The following is a 21,881-nucleotide window of genomic DNA, read 5'->3' as shown; positions in this document are numbered from 1 at the left end:
GGTTAACAACACTCATAGAGGGTTATAAGTTATAACCAGTGTTCGGAATATTAATTTTAAAGGGTAATTCATTATAGTTACTTTACCAAAAAAGTATTTCAGGGGAATTACTCTTTATTGACAGTAATTAACGCGTTACTTCAAAAAAATAACTTCAAATATCTGGCATAAGCAGTTGAGTGACGTTTCCTGAAAGCAGAGTGTGTGTGCCTTTCAAAGGTTGCCAAGTGATGTGTGACGTCAGCGTGAGCGCACTTAGAGAGAGCAGGATTTTAGCTCAGCTGTGTTTGTTAGCTTAGCAGCAGCAGTTTCACAACACTGACGGCAGCTCTGGATTGAGTTACCTCTGGTCAATAAAAAGATTGAATTTGCTTCCATGGCTGTAGTCTCCTTGTCCACAAACAGGGTATTGACGTTTTGCAAGCTTGTCACCTCAATCATTGTTGTTCATTACTCCCTCGTAGTGGAAGTAATGTTTGCTGTGTGATGTTGCCTCCTTCGAATTTGATATCAAGTTCATCTCAGTGTTTTGCTGCTTGTTGCTTCCTGCATTGAAATTTCTGTGCTTCTGACGCAGTCTTGTTGACATACAACCGCGTCAAAGGTAGCGGGCCACGTTACAGTACACTCAAGAAATTAATTAGATTACTCATTGCTAGTAAAAGTAGCAAAAGTAATGCCGTTATTATGAACACTGCTTGTAATGCGCTAACAACTTTGATACATGCTTAGCCAGTTCTCCTGACGTCCACCTGTTACTATTTTTGGCTAACAATTCAGATAAACATTACAGTTAACCAACTATAATTATAGCGCTTGTTAACTTTTAATAATCTGCGGCTGACAATTTCGATATATAATACAAGTAAACGTAAAAAGTGAGGTTGGGCGGGGTAGGGGGTAGCGGGGGGTGTATATCATTGCGTCCCGGAAGAGTTAGTGCTGCAAGGGGTTCTGGGTATTTGTTCTGTTGTGTTTATGTTGTTACAATGCGGATGTTCTCCCGAAATGTGTTTGTCATCCTTGTTTGGTGTGGGTTCGCAGTGTGGCGCATATTTGTAACAGTGTTAAAGTTGTTTATACGGCCACTCTCAGTGTGACCTGTATGGCTGTTGACCAAGAATGCCTTGCATTCACTTGTGTGTGTGAAAGGCCGAAGGTATTATGCGACTGGGCCGGCACGCAAAGGCGCTCTGTACTTCTCCCTACGTCCGTGTACACAGCGGCGTTTTCAAAAGTCATCAACTTAACTTTTTGAAACCGATACCGACAATTTTGAAACCGATAATTTCCGATATTACATTTTAAAGCATTTATCGGCAGGCCGATATTATCGGACATCTCTCGTTAGAATTATAGCATGTGAAGGGAAGATAACTTCTCCTACAGCGTGTTCATTTAACCTCTAATGATCCTGTAAAATGTGCCAAAAACAGACAAAATGCAAGCTGCAAATGGCCCACGGGCCACACTTTGGACACCCCTGATGATTGCTAATGTTAACCTGTCACAACAATCCGCTCAGGCATGAATACATGCTAACCACGAGAGATGTCCAATAATGGCTTTTTTGCCGATATCCGATATTGTCCAACTCTTAATTATCGATTCCGATATCAACCGATACCGATATATACAGTCGTGGAATTAACACATTATTATGCCTAATTTTGTTGTGATGCCCCGCTGGATGCATTAAACAATGTAACAAGGTTTTCCAAAATAAATCAACTCAAGGTTTGGAAAAAAATGCCAACATGGCACTGCCATATTTATTATTGAAGTCACAAAGTGCATTATTTTTTTTAACATGCCTCAAAACAGCAGCTTGGAATTTGGGACATGCTCTCCCTGAGAGAGCATGAGGAGGTTGAGGTGGGCGGGGGTAGCGGGGGGTGTATATTGTAGCGTGACAGACTAGTTAGTGCTGCAAGGGGTTCTGGGTATTTGTTCTGTTGTGTTACGGTGCGGATGTTCTCCCGAAATGTGTTTGTCATTCTTGTTTGATGTGGGTTCACAGTGTGGTGCATATTTGTAACAGTGTTAAAGTTGTTTATACGGCCACCCTCAGTGTGACATGTATGGCTGTTGACCAAGTATGTTTGCATTCACTCGTGTGTGTGATAGGGCCGGCACGCAAAGGCAGTGCCTTTCAGGTTTATTGGCGCTCTGTACTTCTCCCTACGTCTGTGTACACAGCGGCGTTTTAAAAAGTCATACATTTTACCGATAATTTCCGATATCACATTTTAAAGCATTTATCGGCCGATAATATCGGCAGTCCGATATTATCGGACATCTCTACTAAAAATTAGCAATCTAGCCCGCTAAAGTTAACTTGCACGTACGGCAAACAGTTATTCCAGTTAACCTGCAGCTACGATCTGTCGACTCACATCGCACGGATGCTAATGCTGACGCTAATGTTACCTGGATGTGAGTCTTTTATTCTCTTACAAGGGGCGGACATTTTCCTCAGCCTGACTGTGGGACCTTGTGAGCGAGGCGAACGTCTCTGAAAAAGAAGAAGAGAGTCGTGAAGTTTAGTGGAGTTTATTGAAAGAAAACAACCATGCTGACTGAACACGATCACATGACAAACCCGAAGTTTAAAAGGCGTTCGGCCGCTTTGTTGTCGCTCAACGCTCAGACACGAGTGGGGGGGGGGTTAAATAGAATATGGATGAGCTCAGGGGGCCCGACTTTGTTCTCATGGCGTCCTCGCTGTGGCGGCGGCGCTCTGCGGTGACTCTTCAGAGCGACGCGTTAGCGCGCTGAGCCGCCACTCGGCGGGCAGACGGTGCTGCGGTCGAAGCGAGAGGCGGCCTAGCCGTCGGTGCGTATGACGTGGAATAGTGTGACGTTGTAGAGCACCTGGTGTCCGTTGTTCCAGGTGTAGAGCGCCCTCTCGCGGGGGTTGTAGTCCATCATGCTGATGTGCGAGTAGAGGTTGTGGAAGGGCACGTCCGTGTATTCGTACGTGGACGTGTTGGTGTTGTAGGCGTAGTGCACCTTGGCGCCCGCCAGGTGGGAGTTGGTGACGTAGAGGACGCCGCAGATCATGAAGGCCTCGCCCGCGCTGCGCTTGGGGAAGCCCGTGTCCCAGCTGCGCAGGACGTCCAGCGAGCGGGGGTCCAAGCGACTCACCTGCAGGGCCGGGAAGACATCACGACATATCATAGCAACTGACCCTTTTTTAAACCATTTTATCGCCACATTTTTTCTTGTTTTTCTTTCTTTCTTTTTTTTTTTTTAAAATTAAATCAACATAGAAAAAAAACACACGATACACTTTCAACTAGTGAATCAACCCAAAAAAAACAACCCTCCCTCCCCCATTCACACTCATACACACCCACTCACACAAAAGGGGTTGTTTCTTTCTGCTATCAATATTCTGGTTCCCACAACATGGACAACATTTCTGCAAGGGACACAACACAGTCCCTGAAGCACACTTGATTGTTTGTGCTGCTGGTCCACTAACATTTTCATTTAATTACTATTTTTTCTTTCTTTTTTCTCCCTTATGTAATTATTTTTATATTGTTTTACTTTCCCTTTTATCCAAGAAAATATTTATTTATCTTATCTATAAAAAAAAAAAAAAGGAAAGAAAGGACCTTATCTTCTTTCTTTCTTTCTTTAGTTTATTTCGAACATGAACACACTTACAGTATAATACATCACACAATTTCATATCATTCACTTTACATCATGTCCGAAAAGGAGTAGGAAGAAGCAAAGCTTATTTTGGGGCGGCATAGCTCGGTTGGTAGAGCGGCCGTGCCAGCAACTTGAGGGTTGCAGGTTCGATCCCCGCTTCCGCCATCCTAGTCACCGCCGTTGTGTCCTTGGGCAAGACACTTTACCCACCTGCTCCCAGTGCCACCCACACTGGTTTAAATGTAACTTAGATATTGGGTTTCACTATGTAAAGCGCTTTGAGTCACTTGAGAAAAAGCGCTATATAAATGTAATTCACTTCACTTTTAATCCTACTCCTTTCCCACTTCAGAGCGTTTACAAATATATACATCATTTACTGACCTTTGTATAATAGAATGACATCTATGAATTAGTGTATTTTAATATACTAATATTTTAATTATTACATTTGAGTAAACCCGAGGTTCAACCTCGATTTCAAACTATTGGCATTAAGAACATTACGCGTGACTTTGGCAAATCTCATGAGACTTCAGCTCAGTGAATATCTAAGATCAGTGGTGTCCAAACCACGGCCGGGCCTCTTCATTTTGGCCCGCTAGATGTGGCGCTTTCAAAATAATCTTAAACACCAGGCGGTCACTGAATGCTGCATATTTGCTGCCATCTTGTGGACAATGTGAGTAAATCAGATCAATGACCCTTGAAAATACTTGAACCTAAAGGCCTTAGTGGCCACATGCATGGATAGCACCTTTTAGCTCTTGTTTCAAAAATTTTGTACACTACTGAATTGGGGTCTTATAGTCGCTTATGTGGATAATTATACTGCCATCTGGTGGTGTCAGAAGAGTATAACACAATGGAATTTGGAAAGAAAAGTGTAACAATAAAAATTAGCATGTCACTACACATGAAGTACATGTTTGTGAACTTATGAACTAAGAACATCATATCAAAAGATGATTTTTAGTTTTTATTCTATTTAGGGTCCAATAAGACCAAATAGCAAAGAGCAATAAAAAAAAGCATGTAAACAAACAGCTTGGGCCTTAAGAGGTTAAGATAACAGCACAGCATTCACTTATACGACACAATCCAAACAACCTTCCCTAGTCATGGTGAAAAAAAATGCAACTAACACAAAGGTTAATTAATATACATGGTCACACATGAACATTGTGGATATTATGATATATTATGAAAAACGTACAAAAAAAATTTAAAATTCAAAATTCTAAATTAGACCCATTTAAATCCATTAGAGTGCATGATGGGAAACATTTAAAACACTCTCCACACTTATCCATGTTTGGCGCGTTTTAACGGCTTTGATATTTCTGATTGATTACAAAACTTTAAGAAGTAAACAAGGTAGGAGTCCACCTTTCAAATACTCTTAATATCCAATTGTATTAATTATATAGCCATTATATTAATTATATATCCAATTATATTAATGATATATCCATTATATTAATACCTAATGGGTTGACCTCCCTATGGACTGGACTCTCACATTATTAACCGTATCCACATCCATTGTACCGGTCCTTTCCAAGGTTTCTCATTGTTCGCATTGGGTTGAGTTTTTCTCTTGCCCTGATGTGGGATCGTAGTGGTTTGCACAGCCCTTTGAGACATTTGTGAATAAGGGCTATATAAAAAAAAATGTTAATTCTCACACACACACACACACACACACACACACACACACACACACACACACACACACACACACACACACACACACACACACACACACACACTTACTTTCCGTGCAGTTGGCTTTGGGCCCCCGGCCAAATTTTTTTTAGCTCAATGCGGCCAAAGAGTTTGGAAACCCTGATATAAGATCCATCCATCCATTTTCTACCGCTTGTCCCGTTCGGGGTCGCGGGGGTGCTGGAGCCTATCTCAGCTACAATCGGGCGGAAGGCGGGGTACACCCTGGACAAGTCGCCACCTCATCACAGGGCCAACACAGATAGACAGACAACATTCACATTCACACATTAGGGTCAATTTTACTGTTGCCAAGATGAATAACTTTAACCTCAAATGTTTGATTTTTACTTTTTTGTGCGTAAGGACAACGCAGAAGGAAACCAGTGTTAGCTAAAGACGAAGAAAGTGTGACGATAACCATAGAACAGGAAACAGAACTTCCTGCTAATTATGATAATAAATTTAACATGAATGACATACACTGACAAAGTACAATACACTTATTAGTGTCGAACTAGCTATACAACAACTTCCTGTTTCTTCTTCATTACGTCATTCAAGTGTCCTCAAACAGTGACTAGTTTTACTTTATTTCAGTTGCATTATATAGTAGGGCTGTGAATCTTTGGGCACCAAAAGGGTAACGATTCGAGTCAGAATTGATTCTTGATTTAAAAACCATGCTTTTTTAAAATAATATTGGGTGCCAGTTCTATGATTAACTACAGTCCTCCATAGAATTGATAAACAGCTCTGATACATTTCTATATTACTTAAAAGAAAACTGGTTTTGTTTAATAAAATTCTACCCAAACATTTAATAAAGTGGCTGGACAGGAAAAAAAAAAAGAAGAAAAAAAAGCTTTAATTATTTTTCGAATTGATTAAGAATCTTTACAAATAAGAATCACGATTCAATAAAAAACATATATTTTTGACAACCCTATGGTATAGTACACTTCTTTCACTTGTATGACAGATAAGAACACTCAAATGCGATTTTTGTTTTTTTTAGTTTGCCCCTGGAACAGATTAATTCCCTGTCGACTGTTACATTTAATGAGTGCTTAAATAAGTAGTACAGTGAAACCTCCATTTATGAGCCCCTTTTCGATTTACACACTTTTAGATGGAGCCGAACATGCCTCCGTATGTGAACCATGTCTCTGTACGAACGCTTCATTCATTCATTCATTTTGTGTCGCGCCTGCAGGCAAAAAGCAGGGCACAGCATTATAGGGGAGGCGGACTTGCTGTGCAGTGCACTATAGTCCCTTCTCAGTGTGCCTTTTCTGTGTTTTTTGACAATTTTTGTCCATTTTGCTAACTAAATAAGAGTCCTAAAAAGACAACAGACCAGCGTGAAAAAATGGAGGGAATTGCTGGAGAGTTAAAAAAAAGTCTATTTGCAAGGAGTACATTAACGGCGCTTGCAACTACGGAAAAATCGAGAAAGCAGGCTTTGTACAAAAGCAGGTTTTAATTGTGATGAAAACGGACTTTACTGGGAAAAGATGCCAAAACAGACTTATTTCACTGCGGAGAAAAAGACTACCTCTGCAAGGTTTCTCATAGTCATTCACATCGACGTCCCATTGGGTTGAGTTTTTCCTTGCCCTTATGTGGGCTCTGTACCGAGGATGTCGTTGTGGCTTGTGCAGCCCTTTGAGACACTTGTGATTTAGGGCTATATCAATAATCACTTCCTTGTTATGTATTTTTGATATATAGGTGTAGCACTTTATATTATGTTCAGTCTACAAACCTTCACTAAAATATGGACTTTTGTCAGAGCTGGAACCCATTATTCATATTTACTGTCATGATCTGGCAGCTCTTCTGCCGCTGGTCTGTTTTTTGTTGCAGTGCCTGCTTTCTGGGTCATTAGGCAGAGCCACATGCGCGCTCACTTCATACCCATTTCCTCCTGACAACTTAAGCTCTCCAGTCCATTCACTCGGCGCCAGTAGATTCCTGATGGTTCAACCTTCCAGTAGTCCTCTGCTTTGGCTCCACTCACGCTTCTCCTTCCTGTGGCTCAGCCCCGGCGCTGCCATGTAGTGCTATCAGTTTCCTCTCTACACCTTTTGTGTGTTTAGTTATTTTCCCTCACTCCTTTTTGAGTGCTCTTTTTGTTATTATTCTTATTATTATATCAGTGGCCTAGTGGTTAGAGTGTCCACCCTGAGATCGGTAGGTTGTGAGTTCAAACCCCGGCCGAGTCATACCAAAGACTTTAAAAATGGGACCCATTACCTCCCTGCTTGGCACTCAGCATCAAGGGTTGGAATTGGGGGTTAAATCACCAAAAATGATTACCGGGCGCGGCACCGCTGCTGCCCACTCCTCCCCTCACCTCCCAGGGGGTGATCAAGGGGATGGGTCAAATGCAGAAGATACATTTCACCACACCTAGTGTGTGTGTGACAATCATTGGGACTTTAACTTTAACTTAACTTAATTTCTTCTCTGCGTTGGGGTCCTACTCCGGCTGAAGCCCAGCGTAACATTTACATAGTTTTTTTTAATGGAAAAATGAGCTTCACTATACAAACTTTTTGATTTACGAACCTTACTGAAGAACCAATTAAGTTCGTAAATGGAGGTTCCACTGTGTAATTATTAGGGTGCTAAAAAAAATTGATTCATATCCCAATTGCGATTTTTATTTATTCCGATTCTAAATCGACTCATAATTTTCAAGAAATTATTTAAAAAAAATTGTTGAGCATTTTTTTCAAAGAGAATCAGTTTTTGGATTTAAAGCTTTAAACAACCATTATTTATATTATTATTATTATGATTGAGTCTTGTTCACGAGTGAGGGAAGAGTGGATCGTGAGATCGACAGGCGGATCGGTGCGGCGTCTTCAGTAATGCGGACGCTGTATCGATCCGTTGTGGTGAAGAAGGAGCTGAGCCGGAAGGCAAAGCTCTCGATTTACCGGTCGATCTACGTTCCCATCCTCACCTATGGTCATGAGCTTTGGGTCATGACCGAAAGGACAAGATCACGGGTACAAGCGGCCGAAATTAGTTTCCTCCGCCGGGTGGCGGGGCTCTCCCTTAGAGATAGGGTGAGAAGCTCTGCCATCCGGGAGGAACTCAAAGTAAAGCCGCTGCTCCTCCACATCGAGAGGAGCCAGATGAGGTGGTTCGGGCATCTGGTCAGGATGCCACCCGAACACCTCCCTAGGGAGGTGTTTAGGGCACGTCCGACCGGTAGGAGGCCACGGGGAAGACCCAGGACACGTTGGGAAGACTATATATCCCGGCTGGCCTGGGAACGCCTCGGGATCCCCAGGGAGGAGCTGGACGAAGTGGCTGGGGAGAGGGAAGTCTGGGCTTCCGTGCTTAGGCTGCTGCCCCCGCGACCCGACCTCGGATAAGCGGAAGAAGATGGATGGATGATGATTGAAACTCTTTCTTTTATCAATTTTTTGGTTTTCCTTTTTTCCGTATTGTATTTGTATGTATTCTCAATTGCTTTGTACAATTCTATTTCAATTGCGTTGGAGTTGCTCTATGTTCTTTTATTAGATTGACATAATATAATAGACATAATATAATATAGCTGTATATATATATATAATACTGTACACATATTATGTATATATTCGTATATATGTTATATTTTATATCGCTATATTTAGTCTATTTATACCTGCATTGTCCTTTCCATCCTTACACTTTCCATCATTGTAACTGAGCTACTGTATTGAACAATTTCCCTTGTGGATCATTAAAGTCTAAGTCTAAGATTGATCAACATTGTAGGATTTTTGTAAATAATAATAAAAAAATAAGTTTTTTACACCAACACTGTACAGATAAGTTGTATGTTAAGTTAAAGTACCAATGATTGTCACACACACTAGGTGTGGCGAAATTATTCTCTGCATTTGACCCATCACCCTTGATCACCACCTGGGAGGTGAGGGGAGCAGTGAGCAGCAGCGGTGGCCGCGCCCGGGAATAATTTTTGGTGATTTAACCCCCAATTCCAACCCTTGATGCTGAGTGCCAAGCAGGGAGGTAATGGGTCCCATTTTTATAGTCTTTGGTATGACTCGGCCGGGGTTTTTGAACTCACGACCTACCGATCTCAGGGCGGACACTCTAACCACTAGGCCACTGAGTCAGCAGCCAAGAGGACCTTTTGTAACCTGAAAATGTTTTATTATCATTTACATAACAATTATATATATTAAAAAAAACTGTGTTGGATTGATCACCCCAAGAATCGGAATCGAATCGTGAGGTGCAAAAAGATTCCCATCTATAACGTTAATAGCTAATAATGTGTGAGTCTTACCACGATGTTCCCAGCGTTGGGGATGGAGGTGTAGACGGCCCACAGGCCCGTCTCGTCGGCCATGAGGTCAATGTCAGAGGAGCCCCCCCAGCTGTAGGGGAAGGTGTTGTTGTAGCCCGCGCCGCTCAGGCTGCGCTGGAGCATCACGCTGCGCGAGCGGAAGTGATACTGGACCTGGAACACAACGAAAACGCATTGAAATTAATTCACGGTATTTATGAAGGCGTGCGAAAACTCGCAGGGTTGACTCTGGTCATGCGTTTTGCTTTGTCTTCCAAATCAGGAGAAGAAGGCGGCGAGAAGAGAAGAAGATGAATAATATAAAGTCGACCCCTGCTAGATGTAGGGGTTATGTTCCAAGACCCCTCATGAATACAGAAAAGCTGTGAATAATAAAATAAAAATGTCGATTTGTGTTACTGTAAACCAGGGGTGTCCATTTGCAGAATTTTTTTTTATTGGCCAGCGACACATTCCGAAGACAAAATAAAAAGCATTCCGGATTAGAACATTACACTGAAAAACTACAATATGCAATTTGGGGAGATATGGCGTGTCAATGCTGAAGTGTGCACGCCGCTGATATGCGCAAGTGCTAACGTTAGCATGCTAGCAGTTAGAATGTGTCAAGTACCATGTTATATGACTCCGAGGCCTTCGGCTGTAAAATTGGCTAAAAAAGTTAGCATTTTAATGTTAGAACGCTAACATTAGCATACTAACAGTTAACATTATGTCAGGTACCAAGTTATATGACACTAAGGTGTTTGACTGTAAAATTGGCTAAGTTAACACGCTGGAATGCTAACTTTAGCACGTTTCAAGAATGCGGCTGAGATAGGCCCCCGGACCCCCCATGACCCCGTGAGGGACAAGCGGTAGAAAATGGATGGATGGATGGAAGTAACAGTCATATGACCCTGAGGAGTTCAGTTGTAAATTGTAATTGATTGTGAAACTTGGTTTAAAGAGTTGGCACCGACAGCCAGCATGGGTCAAATGCCAAGTTAAGAATACAAGGCGTTCCGCTGCAATATTGGCTAAAAAAAGTTAGCATGCTCACAGTTAGCATGTGTCAAGTACCATTTTATATGACTCGCAGGTGTTGGGCTGTAAAATTGGTTCAAAATGTTAGCATTCTAATGTTCAAACTGTGTGCAATGTAACAGTGGCCAAAATATCAAAAATACTTCTGCTTTGTTTTAATTAATATTTAGACCTACTGCACTACTGTATTTTAATGTTGGTCATTATGGTGGTACTTGGGGAAAAATGTATATAATATATAATAAATTATATAATATAAATGTATATACATATATATAAATATATATACATATATACACGTATATATGTATGCGTGTGTATACAGTATATATACATACAGTATAAACACACATATATATATATATCCATACATACATACATACATATCTATATATACATATATAATAAATATATATATACATATATAATTAATAAATATATATATATATATATATGGCCCTGTGATGAGGTGGCGACTTATCCAGGGTGTACCCCACCTTCCGCCCAAATGCAGCTGAGATAGGCTCCAGCACCCCCCGCAACCCCAAAAGGGACAAGCGGTAGAAAATGGATGGATGGATATACACACACACACACACACACATATATATATATATATATATATATATATATATATATATATATGTATATATATATATATATATATATATATATATATATATATATATATATATATATATATATATATATATATATATATATATATATATATATATATACACCAAGGTTCAGATTGAGGCTAGCGAGCTGGGAGAGGAGGAAACTCGCTAGCCTCAATCTGAACCTTGGTATTTACCGTGATGACGGACTGGCAGTGTGTCGCGCCTCACCAAGGAGCAGCGAGAATACCAAGAAGCGCATATGCCAAATTTTCAAAGAGAACGGCCTACGGATCACGATTGAAGCCAACAAGCAAACCGTCAACTTCCTTGACGTCACTTTCAACCTGAGAAATAACAGCTACCAACCATTCACGAAACCCAACACAACACTCCAATACGTGCACCATGACAGCAACCACCCACCCACCACCACGAAAAGAATACCTACCGGAATCAATAAAAGGCTATCGATGCTGCCATCTAGCAAAGCTGAATTTGACCAAGCAACCCCCCCGTACCAAAAAGCCCTTGATGAAAGCGGATACAATTTCACCCTCACCTTTGAACCCACGCCAGGAAACCAACCAAAAAAGAACAGAAAACGAAACATCATCTGGTACAACCCCCCATACAGCAAAAACGTCTCAACGAACATTGGACACAAATTCCTCAATCTGATTGACAAACACTTCCCCAAAGACAACATCCTAAGAAAAGTATTCAACAAGAACAACATTAAATTGAGCTACAGCTGCATGAACAATATACGACAAATCATCTCAAACCACAACAAAACAATTGCAAATGAGCCGTCGACCCTCAGACAGAGCGACTCCAAAACCAACAAAGGATGTAATTGCCGAAAGAAACCTGATTGCCCCCTCAACGGGGGGTGCTTACAAACATCAGTTGTCTACCAATCTAAGGTAATATGCAAGGACATTAACACATCCGACACAAATGTAGGATTAACCGAGGGAGAATTCAAAACCAGATGGAACAATCACAAGGCTTCTTTCAGGAACAAAAACCTGCGAAATACCACAGAACTCAGCAAACACATTTGGGACCTCAAAGACAATAATGTTGAATATTCAATAACATGGCAAATTCTTGCATCCAGCACACCTTACAATAGTGGTAATAAAAGATGCAACCTATGCTTGAAAGAGAAACTGTTTATTATTTACGGTCCAGACCTGTCATCCCTCAACAAGCGCAGCGAAATTGTAACAACATGCCGCCATAGACGGAAACACCTCCTAGGTAACACATGAGCCAATCACCACGCCCCTAGGCCAGCCTGTACCCACCCACTCTGTGCCCTATATAAACCATGGTATGCGAATGCTCCCATTAAAATCTCCTGACGATTGAGGGTACCCCCCCTCATGAAACAGGCCTGTAGAGATGAAATAGTCTTGTGATTTTTTTCCCACACATACATATATATATATATATATATATATATATATATATATATATATATATATATATATATACACATACATATATACACACACAAACCCTGTTTCCATATGAGTTGGGAAATTGTGTTAGATGTAAAAACAAACGGAATACAATGATTTGCAAATCATTTTCAACCCATATTCAGTTGAATATGCTACAAAGACAACATATTTGATGTTCAAACTGATAAACATTTTTTGTTTTTGCAAATAGTCATTAACTTTAGAATTTGATGCCAGCAACACGTGACAAAAAAGTTGGGAAAGGTGGCAATAAATACTGATAAAGTTGAGGAATGCTCATCAAACACTTATTTGGAACATCCCACAGGCGTGCAGGCTAATTGGGAACAGGTGGGTGCCATGATTGGGTATGAAAACAGCTTCCCAAAAAATGCTCAGTCTTTCACAAGAAAGGATGGGGCGAGGTACACCCCTTTGTCCACAACTGCATGAGCAAATAGTCAAACAGTTTAAGAACAACGTTTCTCAAAGTGCAATTGCAAGAAATTTAAGGATTTCAACATCTACGGTCCATAATATCAAAAGGTTCAGAGAATCTGGAGAAATAACTCCACGTAAGCGGCATGACATTCGATCCCTCAGACGGCACTGTATCAAAAACCGACATCAGTCTCTAAAGGATATCACCACATAGGCTCAGGAACACTTCAGAAAACCACTGTCTCCAAATACAGTTTGTCGCTACATTTGTAAGTGCAAGTTAAAACTCTACTATGCAAAGCGAAAGCCATTTATCAACAACATCCAGAAACGCCACCGGCTTCTCTGGGCCTGAGATCATCTAAGATGGACTGATGCAAAGTGGAAAAGTGTTCTGTGGTCTGACGGGTCCACATTTCAAATTGTTTTTGGAAATATTCGACATCGTGTCATCCGGACCAAAGGGGAAGCGAACCATCCAGACTGTTATCGACGCAAAGTTCAAAAGCCAGCATCTGTGATGGTATGGGGGTGCATTAGTGCCCAAGGCATGGGTAACTTACACATCTGTGAAGGCACCATTAATGCTGAAAGGTACATACAGGTTTTGGAACAACATATGCTGCCATCTGAGCGCGGTCTTTTTCATGGACGCCCCTGCTTATTTCAGCAAGACAATGCCAAGCCACATTCAGCATGTGTTACAACAGCGTGGCTTCGTAAAAAAAAAAGAGTGCGGGTACTTTCCTGGCCCGTCTGCAGTCCAGACCTGTCTCCCATCGAAAATGTGTGCCGCATTATGAAGCGTAAAATACGACAGCGGAGACCCCGGAGTGTTAAACGACTGAAGCTCTACATAAAACAATAATGGGAAGAAATTCCACTTTCAAAGCTTCAACAATTAGTTTCCTCAGTTCCCAATCGTTTACTGAGTGTTGTTAAAAGAAAAGGTGATGTAACAGTGGTGAACATGCCCTTTCCCAACTACTTTGGCACGTGTTGCAGCCATGAAATCCTAAGTTAATTATTATTTGCAAAAAAAAATTAAGTTTATGAGTTTGAACATCAAATATCTTGTCTTTGTAGTGCATTCAATTGAATATGGGTTGAAAAGGATTTTCAAATCATTGTATTCCGTTTATATTTACATCTAACACAATTTCCCAACTCATATGGAAATGGGGTTTGTGTATATGTATATATATATATATATATATATATATATATATATATGTATGTATATACGTATATATATGAGTCTAGACTAATATGAATGCCGCAATATGGAGTGTGTGTGTGTGACTGCATAGGTAACAAAACAAGGTGAGCTCATCTCTTCGAGCAGAAGGAGGGTCAAAGCTAGTGATTTCTAAGGTGTTCTATTCTGCCAAAAGGTGGGAAAATATTCCTCTAACACGAAGAATAGTTCATGTCAATTCAATGGGAAGTATTGCAACCTACCAGGATGTTGCTCTGGTGCTTGTTGTAGTACAGCGAGCCGTTGTAGACCACGTGACCGGTCCCGGCCCAGGGGTGTGGCAGCAGGTGCTGCACAAAGTTCTGGCCCTTGGTGAAGTCGGCCATGGTTCTGTACTCCTGCACGCGCCTGCCCTTGTAATAGCCGTCCATGGACCACACCTGATGCAAACGAGATCCAATAGAACCGATGAGGATGAGGAAGCAGTGAAAGGACGCTCTCTTCTACCAACATCAATGTGCAGTGTCAGCACATCCCCACTAAGGCATATAGACACAAAGGTGACAGATTGCAGCACTTCTTTCGCAACACAGAAACATGTTTTGTGCTTCGTAAAATCCAAAATACCAACTGATTTCTCTCCTCTTTGAACTGCGTATCCCTTTCTTCTCCTAAATAGGACTCCATCATCTCCAATTTTCCTAATGGCGCCACTCTCACATTCGACTACGTGCTCATGAAAGCGCAACACAAATCAAGTTGAAACTTGCCACCTTGTATCCGGACACATTGGCAACAAAGGATATTTTTAACAAATTTAATTTAATTTTTAATTTTATTAAATTTAATACATTTCCCCCAAAAATGCGACTTATATATGTTTTTTCCCTCTTTATTATGCATTTTCGGCCAGTGTGACTTATACTCCGAAAAATACGGTACTTACAGCGTGTATATACAACATTGATGGAGGTTTTTGGAGGTTTTTAAGAGCGCTTTATGGGCACTATAGAGCAAATACCATTACCTCCATTTATAGCTGACTTTTGCTAGCGTTTATTTACGATGCATTACGGATTGTGAATGACAGGCAAAATTCCAAAAAAGTGCAGTTCCCCTTTAATATTGTTTGGTGTGAAAAAAAGGCTTTATAATCGTTCTGAGTCAATGTCATGCTAAAAAATGGTAGCTGCAACCGGGAAAGACTTGGAATAAGTGGGAATATTCTGGATGTTGCTGCTGTGCACCACTCCTTCACCTCTCCAGGGAGGCGCTCCAGCAAGCAACAGGCGCAGGGTCACCATGGTGATATAAATCACACCTTGAAACTGGGAGACAGTTGCCTTGACAACTGCCTTAACATGCGCCCTCAACATAAAAAGCGGAAATGTGCGTGCGTGATTTTTAAAACAACCATTTCGTTTTACAACCAAATGGCTGCTGAAATATTTAACAGCAGATGTCGGGAATGGCGAAAGCTTGTAGCGGCCGAGTCGGGAAAAAAATACATTTAGAGAAGAGAGAGCATTTGACAAGGATTTTAACACTTGCTCCACTTGTCAGACACACACACACACACACACACACACACACACGAGTGCAGACCCTAACACGTACCCTGCTGTCAGAGCTGGGAATCATGGCGTCAGTCATCCAGGAGCCAAAGCGGGACCCGGACGCCTTAACGGTGATGGGACCACTGACGGCTGTCAGACGTCCGCAACCTGCTCAGAAAAAAAACAACATTGTCATGTTTACTCTTTTAAAAACAAAAGAGAAAGAAAAATGGATGATCTAAACTAGGGGTGTCAAACTCATTTTAGCTCAGGGGCCGCATGAAGGAAAGTCTGTGCACACAAATCATGGCAATAAAACTAAAAAATAAAGACAACTTCAGATTGTTTTCTTTGTCTTTTTTTGGCCAAAAATAAAATAAACACATTCTGAAAATATTACAGTAAAAATATAAAAGAAAATACCGGCAGCGGTAAATTTTAGATCCATGAAGGAAAGAAGAAAGTGAATGAATGTTTATAACTTATACATTTTTGTTTCATCTGACATCACATGGACAAAGATAAGACCTTCTGAAGGAAAGTTCTGTGGTCAGATGAAACAAAAATGTAGCTGTTTGGCCACAATACTCAGCAATATGTTTGGAGGAGAAAAGGTGAGGCCTTTAATCCAAGGAACACCAAGCCTACCGTCAAGCATGGTAGTGGTAGTATTATGCTCTGGGCCTGTTTTGCTGCCAATGGAACTGGTGCTTTACAGAGAGTAAATGGGACAATGAAAAAGGAGGATTACCTCCAAATTCTTCAGGACAACCTAAAGTAATCAGCCCCAAAACAATGACCCCAAACACACGTCAAAAGTGGTAAAGTAATGGCTAAATCAGGTTAGAATTTGGGTTTTAGAATGGCCTTCCCAAAGTCCTGACTTGAACGTGGTGACAATGCTAAAGAAACAAGTCCATGTCAGAAAACCAACAAATTTAGCTGAACTGCACCAATTTTGTCCAGAGGAGTGGTCAAAAATTCAAGCAGAAGCTTGTGGATGGCTACCAAAAGCGCCTTATTGCAGTGAAACTTGCCAAGGGACATGTGACCAAATGTTAACATTGCTGTATGTATACTTTTGACCCAGCACATTTGCTCACATTTTCAGTAGACCCATAATAAATTCATAAAAGAACCAAACTACTTGAATGTTTTTTGTGACCAACAAGTATGTGCTCCAATCGGCGGTATAGCTCGGTTGGTATAGCGGCCGTGCCAGCAACTTGAGGGTTGCAGGTTCGATCCCCGCTTCCGCCATCCTAGTCACTGCCGTTGTGTCCTTGGGCAAGACACTTTACCCACCTGCTCCCAGTGCCACCCACACTGGTTTAAGTGTAACTTAGATATTGGGTTTCACGATGTAAAGCGCTTTGAGTCACTAGAGAAAAGCGCTATATAAATATAATTCACTTCACTCACAAAAAAATAAGAGTTGTAGAAATTATTGGAAACTCAAGACAGCCATGACATTATGTTCTTTACAAGTGTATGTAAACCTTCGATCACGACTGTATATATATATATACATATATAAATATATATTTATCTATGTGTATGAATATATATTTGTATATGAATATACATGTATATATACACATACACATATATATATATATATATATATATACACACATATATATATATATATATATATATATACACACACATATATATATATATACACATATACATATATATATATATATATTAGGGATGTCCGATAATGGCTTTTTGCCGATATTCTGATATTGTCCAACTCTTTAATTACCGATACCGATATCAACCGATACCGATATCAACCGATATATACAGTCGTGAAATTAACACAATATTATGCCTAATTTGGACAACCAGGTATGGTGAAGATGAGGTACTTTTAAAAAAATAAAATAAAATAAGATAAATAAATTAAAAACATTTTCTTGAATAAAAAAGAGAGTAAAACAATATAAAAACAGTTACATAGAAACTAGTAATTAATGAAAACTGATATCAACCGATACCGATATCAACCGATATATACAGTCGTGAAATTAACACAATATTATGCCTAATTTGGACAACCAGGTATGGTGAAGATAAGGTACTTTTAAAAAAATAAAATAAAATAAAAGATAAATAAATTAAAAACATTTTCTTGAATAAAAAAAGAGTAAAACAATATAAAAACAGTTACATAGAAACTAGTAATTAATGAAAACTGTTAAAGGTTAGTACTATTAGTGGACCAGCAGCAAGCACAATCATGTGTGCTTACGGACTGTATCCCTTGCAGAATCAGAATATTAGTAACAGAAAGAAACAAGCCTTTTGTGTGAATGAGTGTAAATGGGGGAGGGAGGTTTTTTGGGTTGGTGCACTAATTGTAAGTGTATCTTGTGTTTTTTATGTTGATTTAATAAAAAAAACAAAAAAAAAACAATAACGATAATAAAAAAAAACGATACCGATAATTTCCGATATTACATTTTAACGCATTTATCGGCCGATAATATCGGCCTGCCATCTCTAATATATATATATGTATATATATATATATATATATATATATATATATATATATATATATATATATATATATATATAGACACATACACATAGAGGGAACTCTCCTGAAGGAATCAATAAAGTACTATCTATCTATCTACATATATATACATATATTTGAGGGAACTCTCCTGGACGAATCAATAAAGTACTATCTATCCATCTATATACACACATATATATATATATATATATATATATATATATACATACATACATACATACATACACATACACATATATATATATATATATATATGTACTGTATGTATGTAGTTACATTACTTTCGGCCCTCAACCAATTTTTTTTTTTTAACCCAATGCGGCCCCCAAGTCAAAAAGTTTGGACAACCCTGATCTAAGGTTTCATTTGGAGTTGTCGTCTTGCAAGGCAATCAGTGTTTATTGGACACTTGATTAGGTACACCGGCACAATGCAATTTAATGTGGAAATTCTGTGTACGAAAATATAATAAAGCTCACTTTTGATTGACACTGCCAGATTGTTTAAGATACTGAGGGAAAAATTTACGGTGGGAAAATTAGTGAAATAAAAACATAGAAAGCTTCCTCAGCCGAAAATGACTTATAATTATGACCAACATGAAGAAGCTGTATTTTCATTTGCACTTTAATTTTATTAATAATTTGGTTAGGAAACATATTCATGATTAATTCAGTTTATTTATTTTAGCACATAATAATTTTATGTACATTTATTTTTCGTCGGTTATTCATGAGTCCCTTCTTATGCAGTATATTTGCTTAGTATTTATTTTTCTAATCAACCTGACCTAAGTCTAAGGTTTATGTGATAAATAAATAATCTTGGTGATTAACACTTGGTTTCAAATTATTTGACAAGGTTGTACACCGTAGGTTATATATAATAATTGAATATTATTAAAATCAAGAGTAAGATTACTTATTCAGTGGTAATATATGTGTGGGCCCTGGGACCCTCTATAGTGGAAAAGTTGTTAAATGTTAATGTTAATGTTAAGAACCACTTGAATTGTATTTATGAACTACACCAGTGATTCTCAAACTGTGGTACCGGGCGCCATCAAGTGGTATGCCAAAGAATCACCTAATTAAATATGGTAATGACGTGACTCCAGCTGTTATCAAAGGTTTGTCAGCCTTCAATGGAAGTCGTTACAATCCGACCACAGTCGGCCATGGTCGACGCCAAAATAAACAAAACACAAACAGAACCGTCTTACTCCGTCATTTCTATCACACAACGCGCGTGGGAACCGAATGTTCTCCGCATTTCCCGCCCTTTCCCAGCCAATCAACACGCAGGACACATGTAAACAAAGAAAAACATTGGCAGATAAAGCTGCACGAAAAAATGATGCCTTTAAGGCCATGGGAAACCACAACATCTGTTAAACATTGAACAAACTACATTTGAAACTACACTCAAGAAATGCCAAGAACTGCAGCTATGCATAGCCTGTATTATTTTTTTTCAAGTACAGTATTTTTTTACCTTTTAAGTACATTTTCATTTAATCTTTAAAAACTGTATTTTGATATTTATTTTAGTACAATGTTTATTTAACTCAGGGGTGTCAAATGTACGGCCCGAGGGTCGGATCAGGCCCGCGAACAGGTTTTGAGGTGACTGCGAGATGACTTTGCTAAGTATAAAAATTACCCTGAAAATTTTGTATTTCTAAATGTGTCCACTGGATGTCGCAATAGCAATTCTTTGTATCTTTATAGATGATGCTACATATGTACAAAATAAACCACATGATGTTAGTACACCAGTCGAGGAAAATGATCTAACTACATAAATAACCAGTCTGTGGAATGCTCTCCCTGACCACCTGAGGGCACCACAAACTGTGGATGCTTTTAAAAAAGGCTTAAAAACCCTTCTTTTTAAAAAAAACAACAAAAAAACCTTTTTATAGATATATACATACTAGTTCTAGCTATTAGGCTGTACTAGTTTTTATTTTTATTTATTTATTTATTTTATTATATATTTTTTTCTTCAATACACTGTAGCACTTTGAGGTTGTTTGCTCAATGTAAAGTGCTTTCTACAAATAAAATCTATTATTATTATTATTAACATCCTGTAATTTGATTTTGATATAATTTTTTCATCTTGATGGATTGAAAATTAACACCAATGAGTTGACTGATGAACATAATTCATTCCGAAAATATAAATAACAACAAATAAATTATCAACCGCAACATGTAAGTGTAAAAAAAAAAAAACAACAACATTATGATTTGTACATGTTCAGAATGTGCTTGATTTATTTTTAAACAAAGAAAACAATCTGAAGTTGTCTTTATTTTTAAGTTATCGTGCCGTGATTTTACCAGTTCGGCCCACTTGGGAGTAGATTTTTCTCCATGTGGCCCCTGATCTAAAATGAGTTTGACACCCCTGATTTAACTTTTATGTGCAAATAATTTTATTTGAATAATTACTTACTTAGTGTTTTATTTTCCTGTATTCAAACACAGCGTTACTGTTCAAACTGTGTGTAATGTTACAGTGGCCAAAAATATTAAATATACTTGTTAAATAAAACCCTGCCTTGTTTTTAGATGGATAGATAGATAGATAGATAGATAGGTAGGTCTTTATTGTCATTGCACAAGTACAACAAAACTTTGTTTTCAGCACAAACCCGTTCAAGATTAGACAAACAAACAGTGTACAGCGTTACAGAACAGGAACGCTGATGAGTCACCACAAGGCGCCCCGTAAAAAATGGGGGAAAAGGTAAAACGCTGGGGAAGGATGAGTAAAAAATACAATCTAGACTGGGCTCCTAAGGGGGCCCAGTCTGGAGTGGGAAAAAACCTCCATAGCAAAGCACATATACATATTACAACATACATCTCGAGATATCTAGCAATAGAGGGAAGGGAGTGCGGGGTCATGGTGGTTGGCCGCAGCTCTCAGGCGCTGACCATCCTTTCATCACCTCTATGGGATTTGCGATTAATGAATACTTAGGCCTACTATGGAACTGTATTTTAATGTTGGTCATGATGGTGGTATTTGGAGAGCCAAGTTTTTCTGAGGTGGTATTAGGTGAAAAAAGTTTGAAAACCACTGAACGATACAATTCGATCAGGAATAAAACAATATACAGTGAATTTTATAGTGCATATTTCTAAATTGTATTTCTTGGGGACACAAATGATCTGCCGTGTGCTTTTGGGCGTCGGTGTTCCTAATGTTGTGGCCTGCATGATTGCATGTAAGTTTCGAGTTCGCTAGACTCATTTGAATATCAC

General features: G+C 39.3%; 1 protein-coding gene across 3 annotated transcripts in view; it reads right to left on the bottom strand.

Annotated features, from left to right (window-relative positions):
- Positions 1–1,952: 1,952 nt before the first annotated feature.
- LOC133621808 (noelin-2-like) overlaps positions 1,953–21,881 on the bottom strand; it is a 57,486-nt gene continuing 37,557 nt past the window's right edge. For 2 of the 3 annotated variants that reach the window (XM_061984182.1, XM_061984179.1), the window contains 4 exons: positions 16,111–16,217; positions 14,757–14,933; positions 9,713–9,886; positions 2,538–3,147 (listed from right to left, as the gene is read on the bottom strand). In XM_061984182.1, the coding sequence (XP_061840166.1) occupies positions 2,827–3,147; positions 9,713–9,886; positions 14,757–14,933; positions 16,111–16,217 (779 nt within the window). In that variant the 3' untranslated portion in view covers positions 2,538–2,826. Of the gene's footprint in view, positions 2,516–2,537; positions 3,148–9,712; positions 9,887–14,756; positions 14,934–16,110; positions 16,218–21,881 lie in introns of those variants that run through there. The other variant, XR_009817698.2, reaches the window with a different exon arrangement.

Source organism: Nerophis lumbriciformis, linkage group LG25 (assembly GCF_033978685.3).
Source record: "Nerophis lumbriciformis linkage group LG25, RoL_Nlum_v2.1, whole genome shotgun sequence".
Classification (NCBI taxonomy): Eukaryota; Metazoa; Chordata; class Actinopteri; order Syngnathiformes; family Syngnathidae; genus Nerophis; species Nerophis lumbriciformis.
The sequence above is the reverse complement of the archived record's forward strand: the minus strand, read 5'-3'. Positions and strand labels throughout refer to the sequence as shown.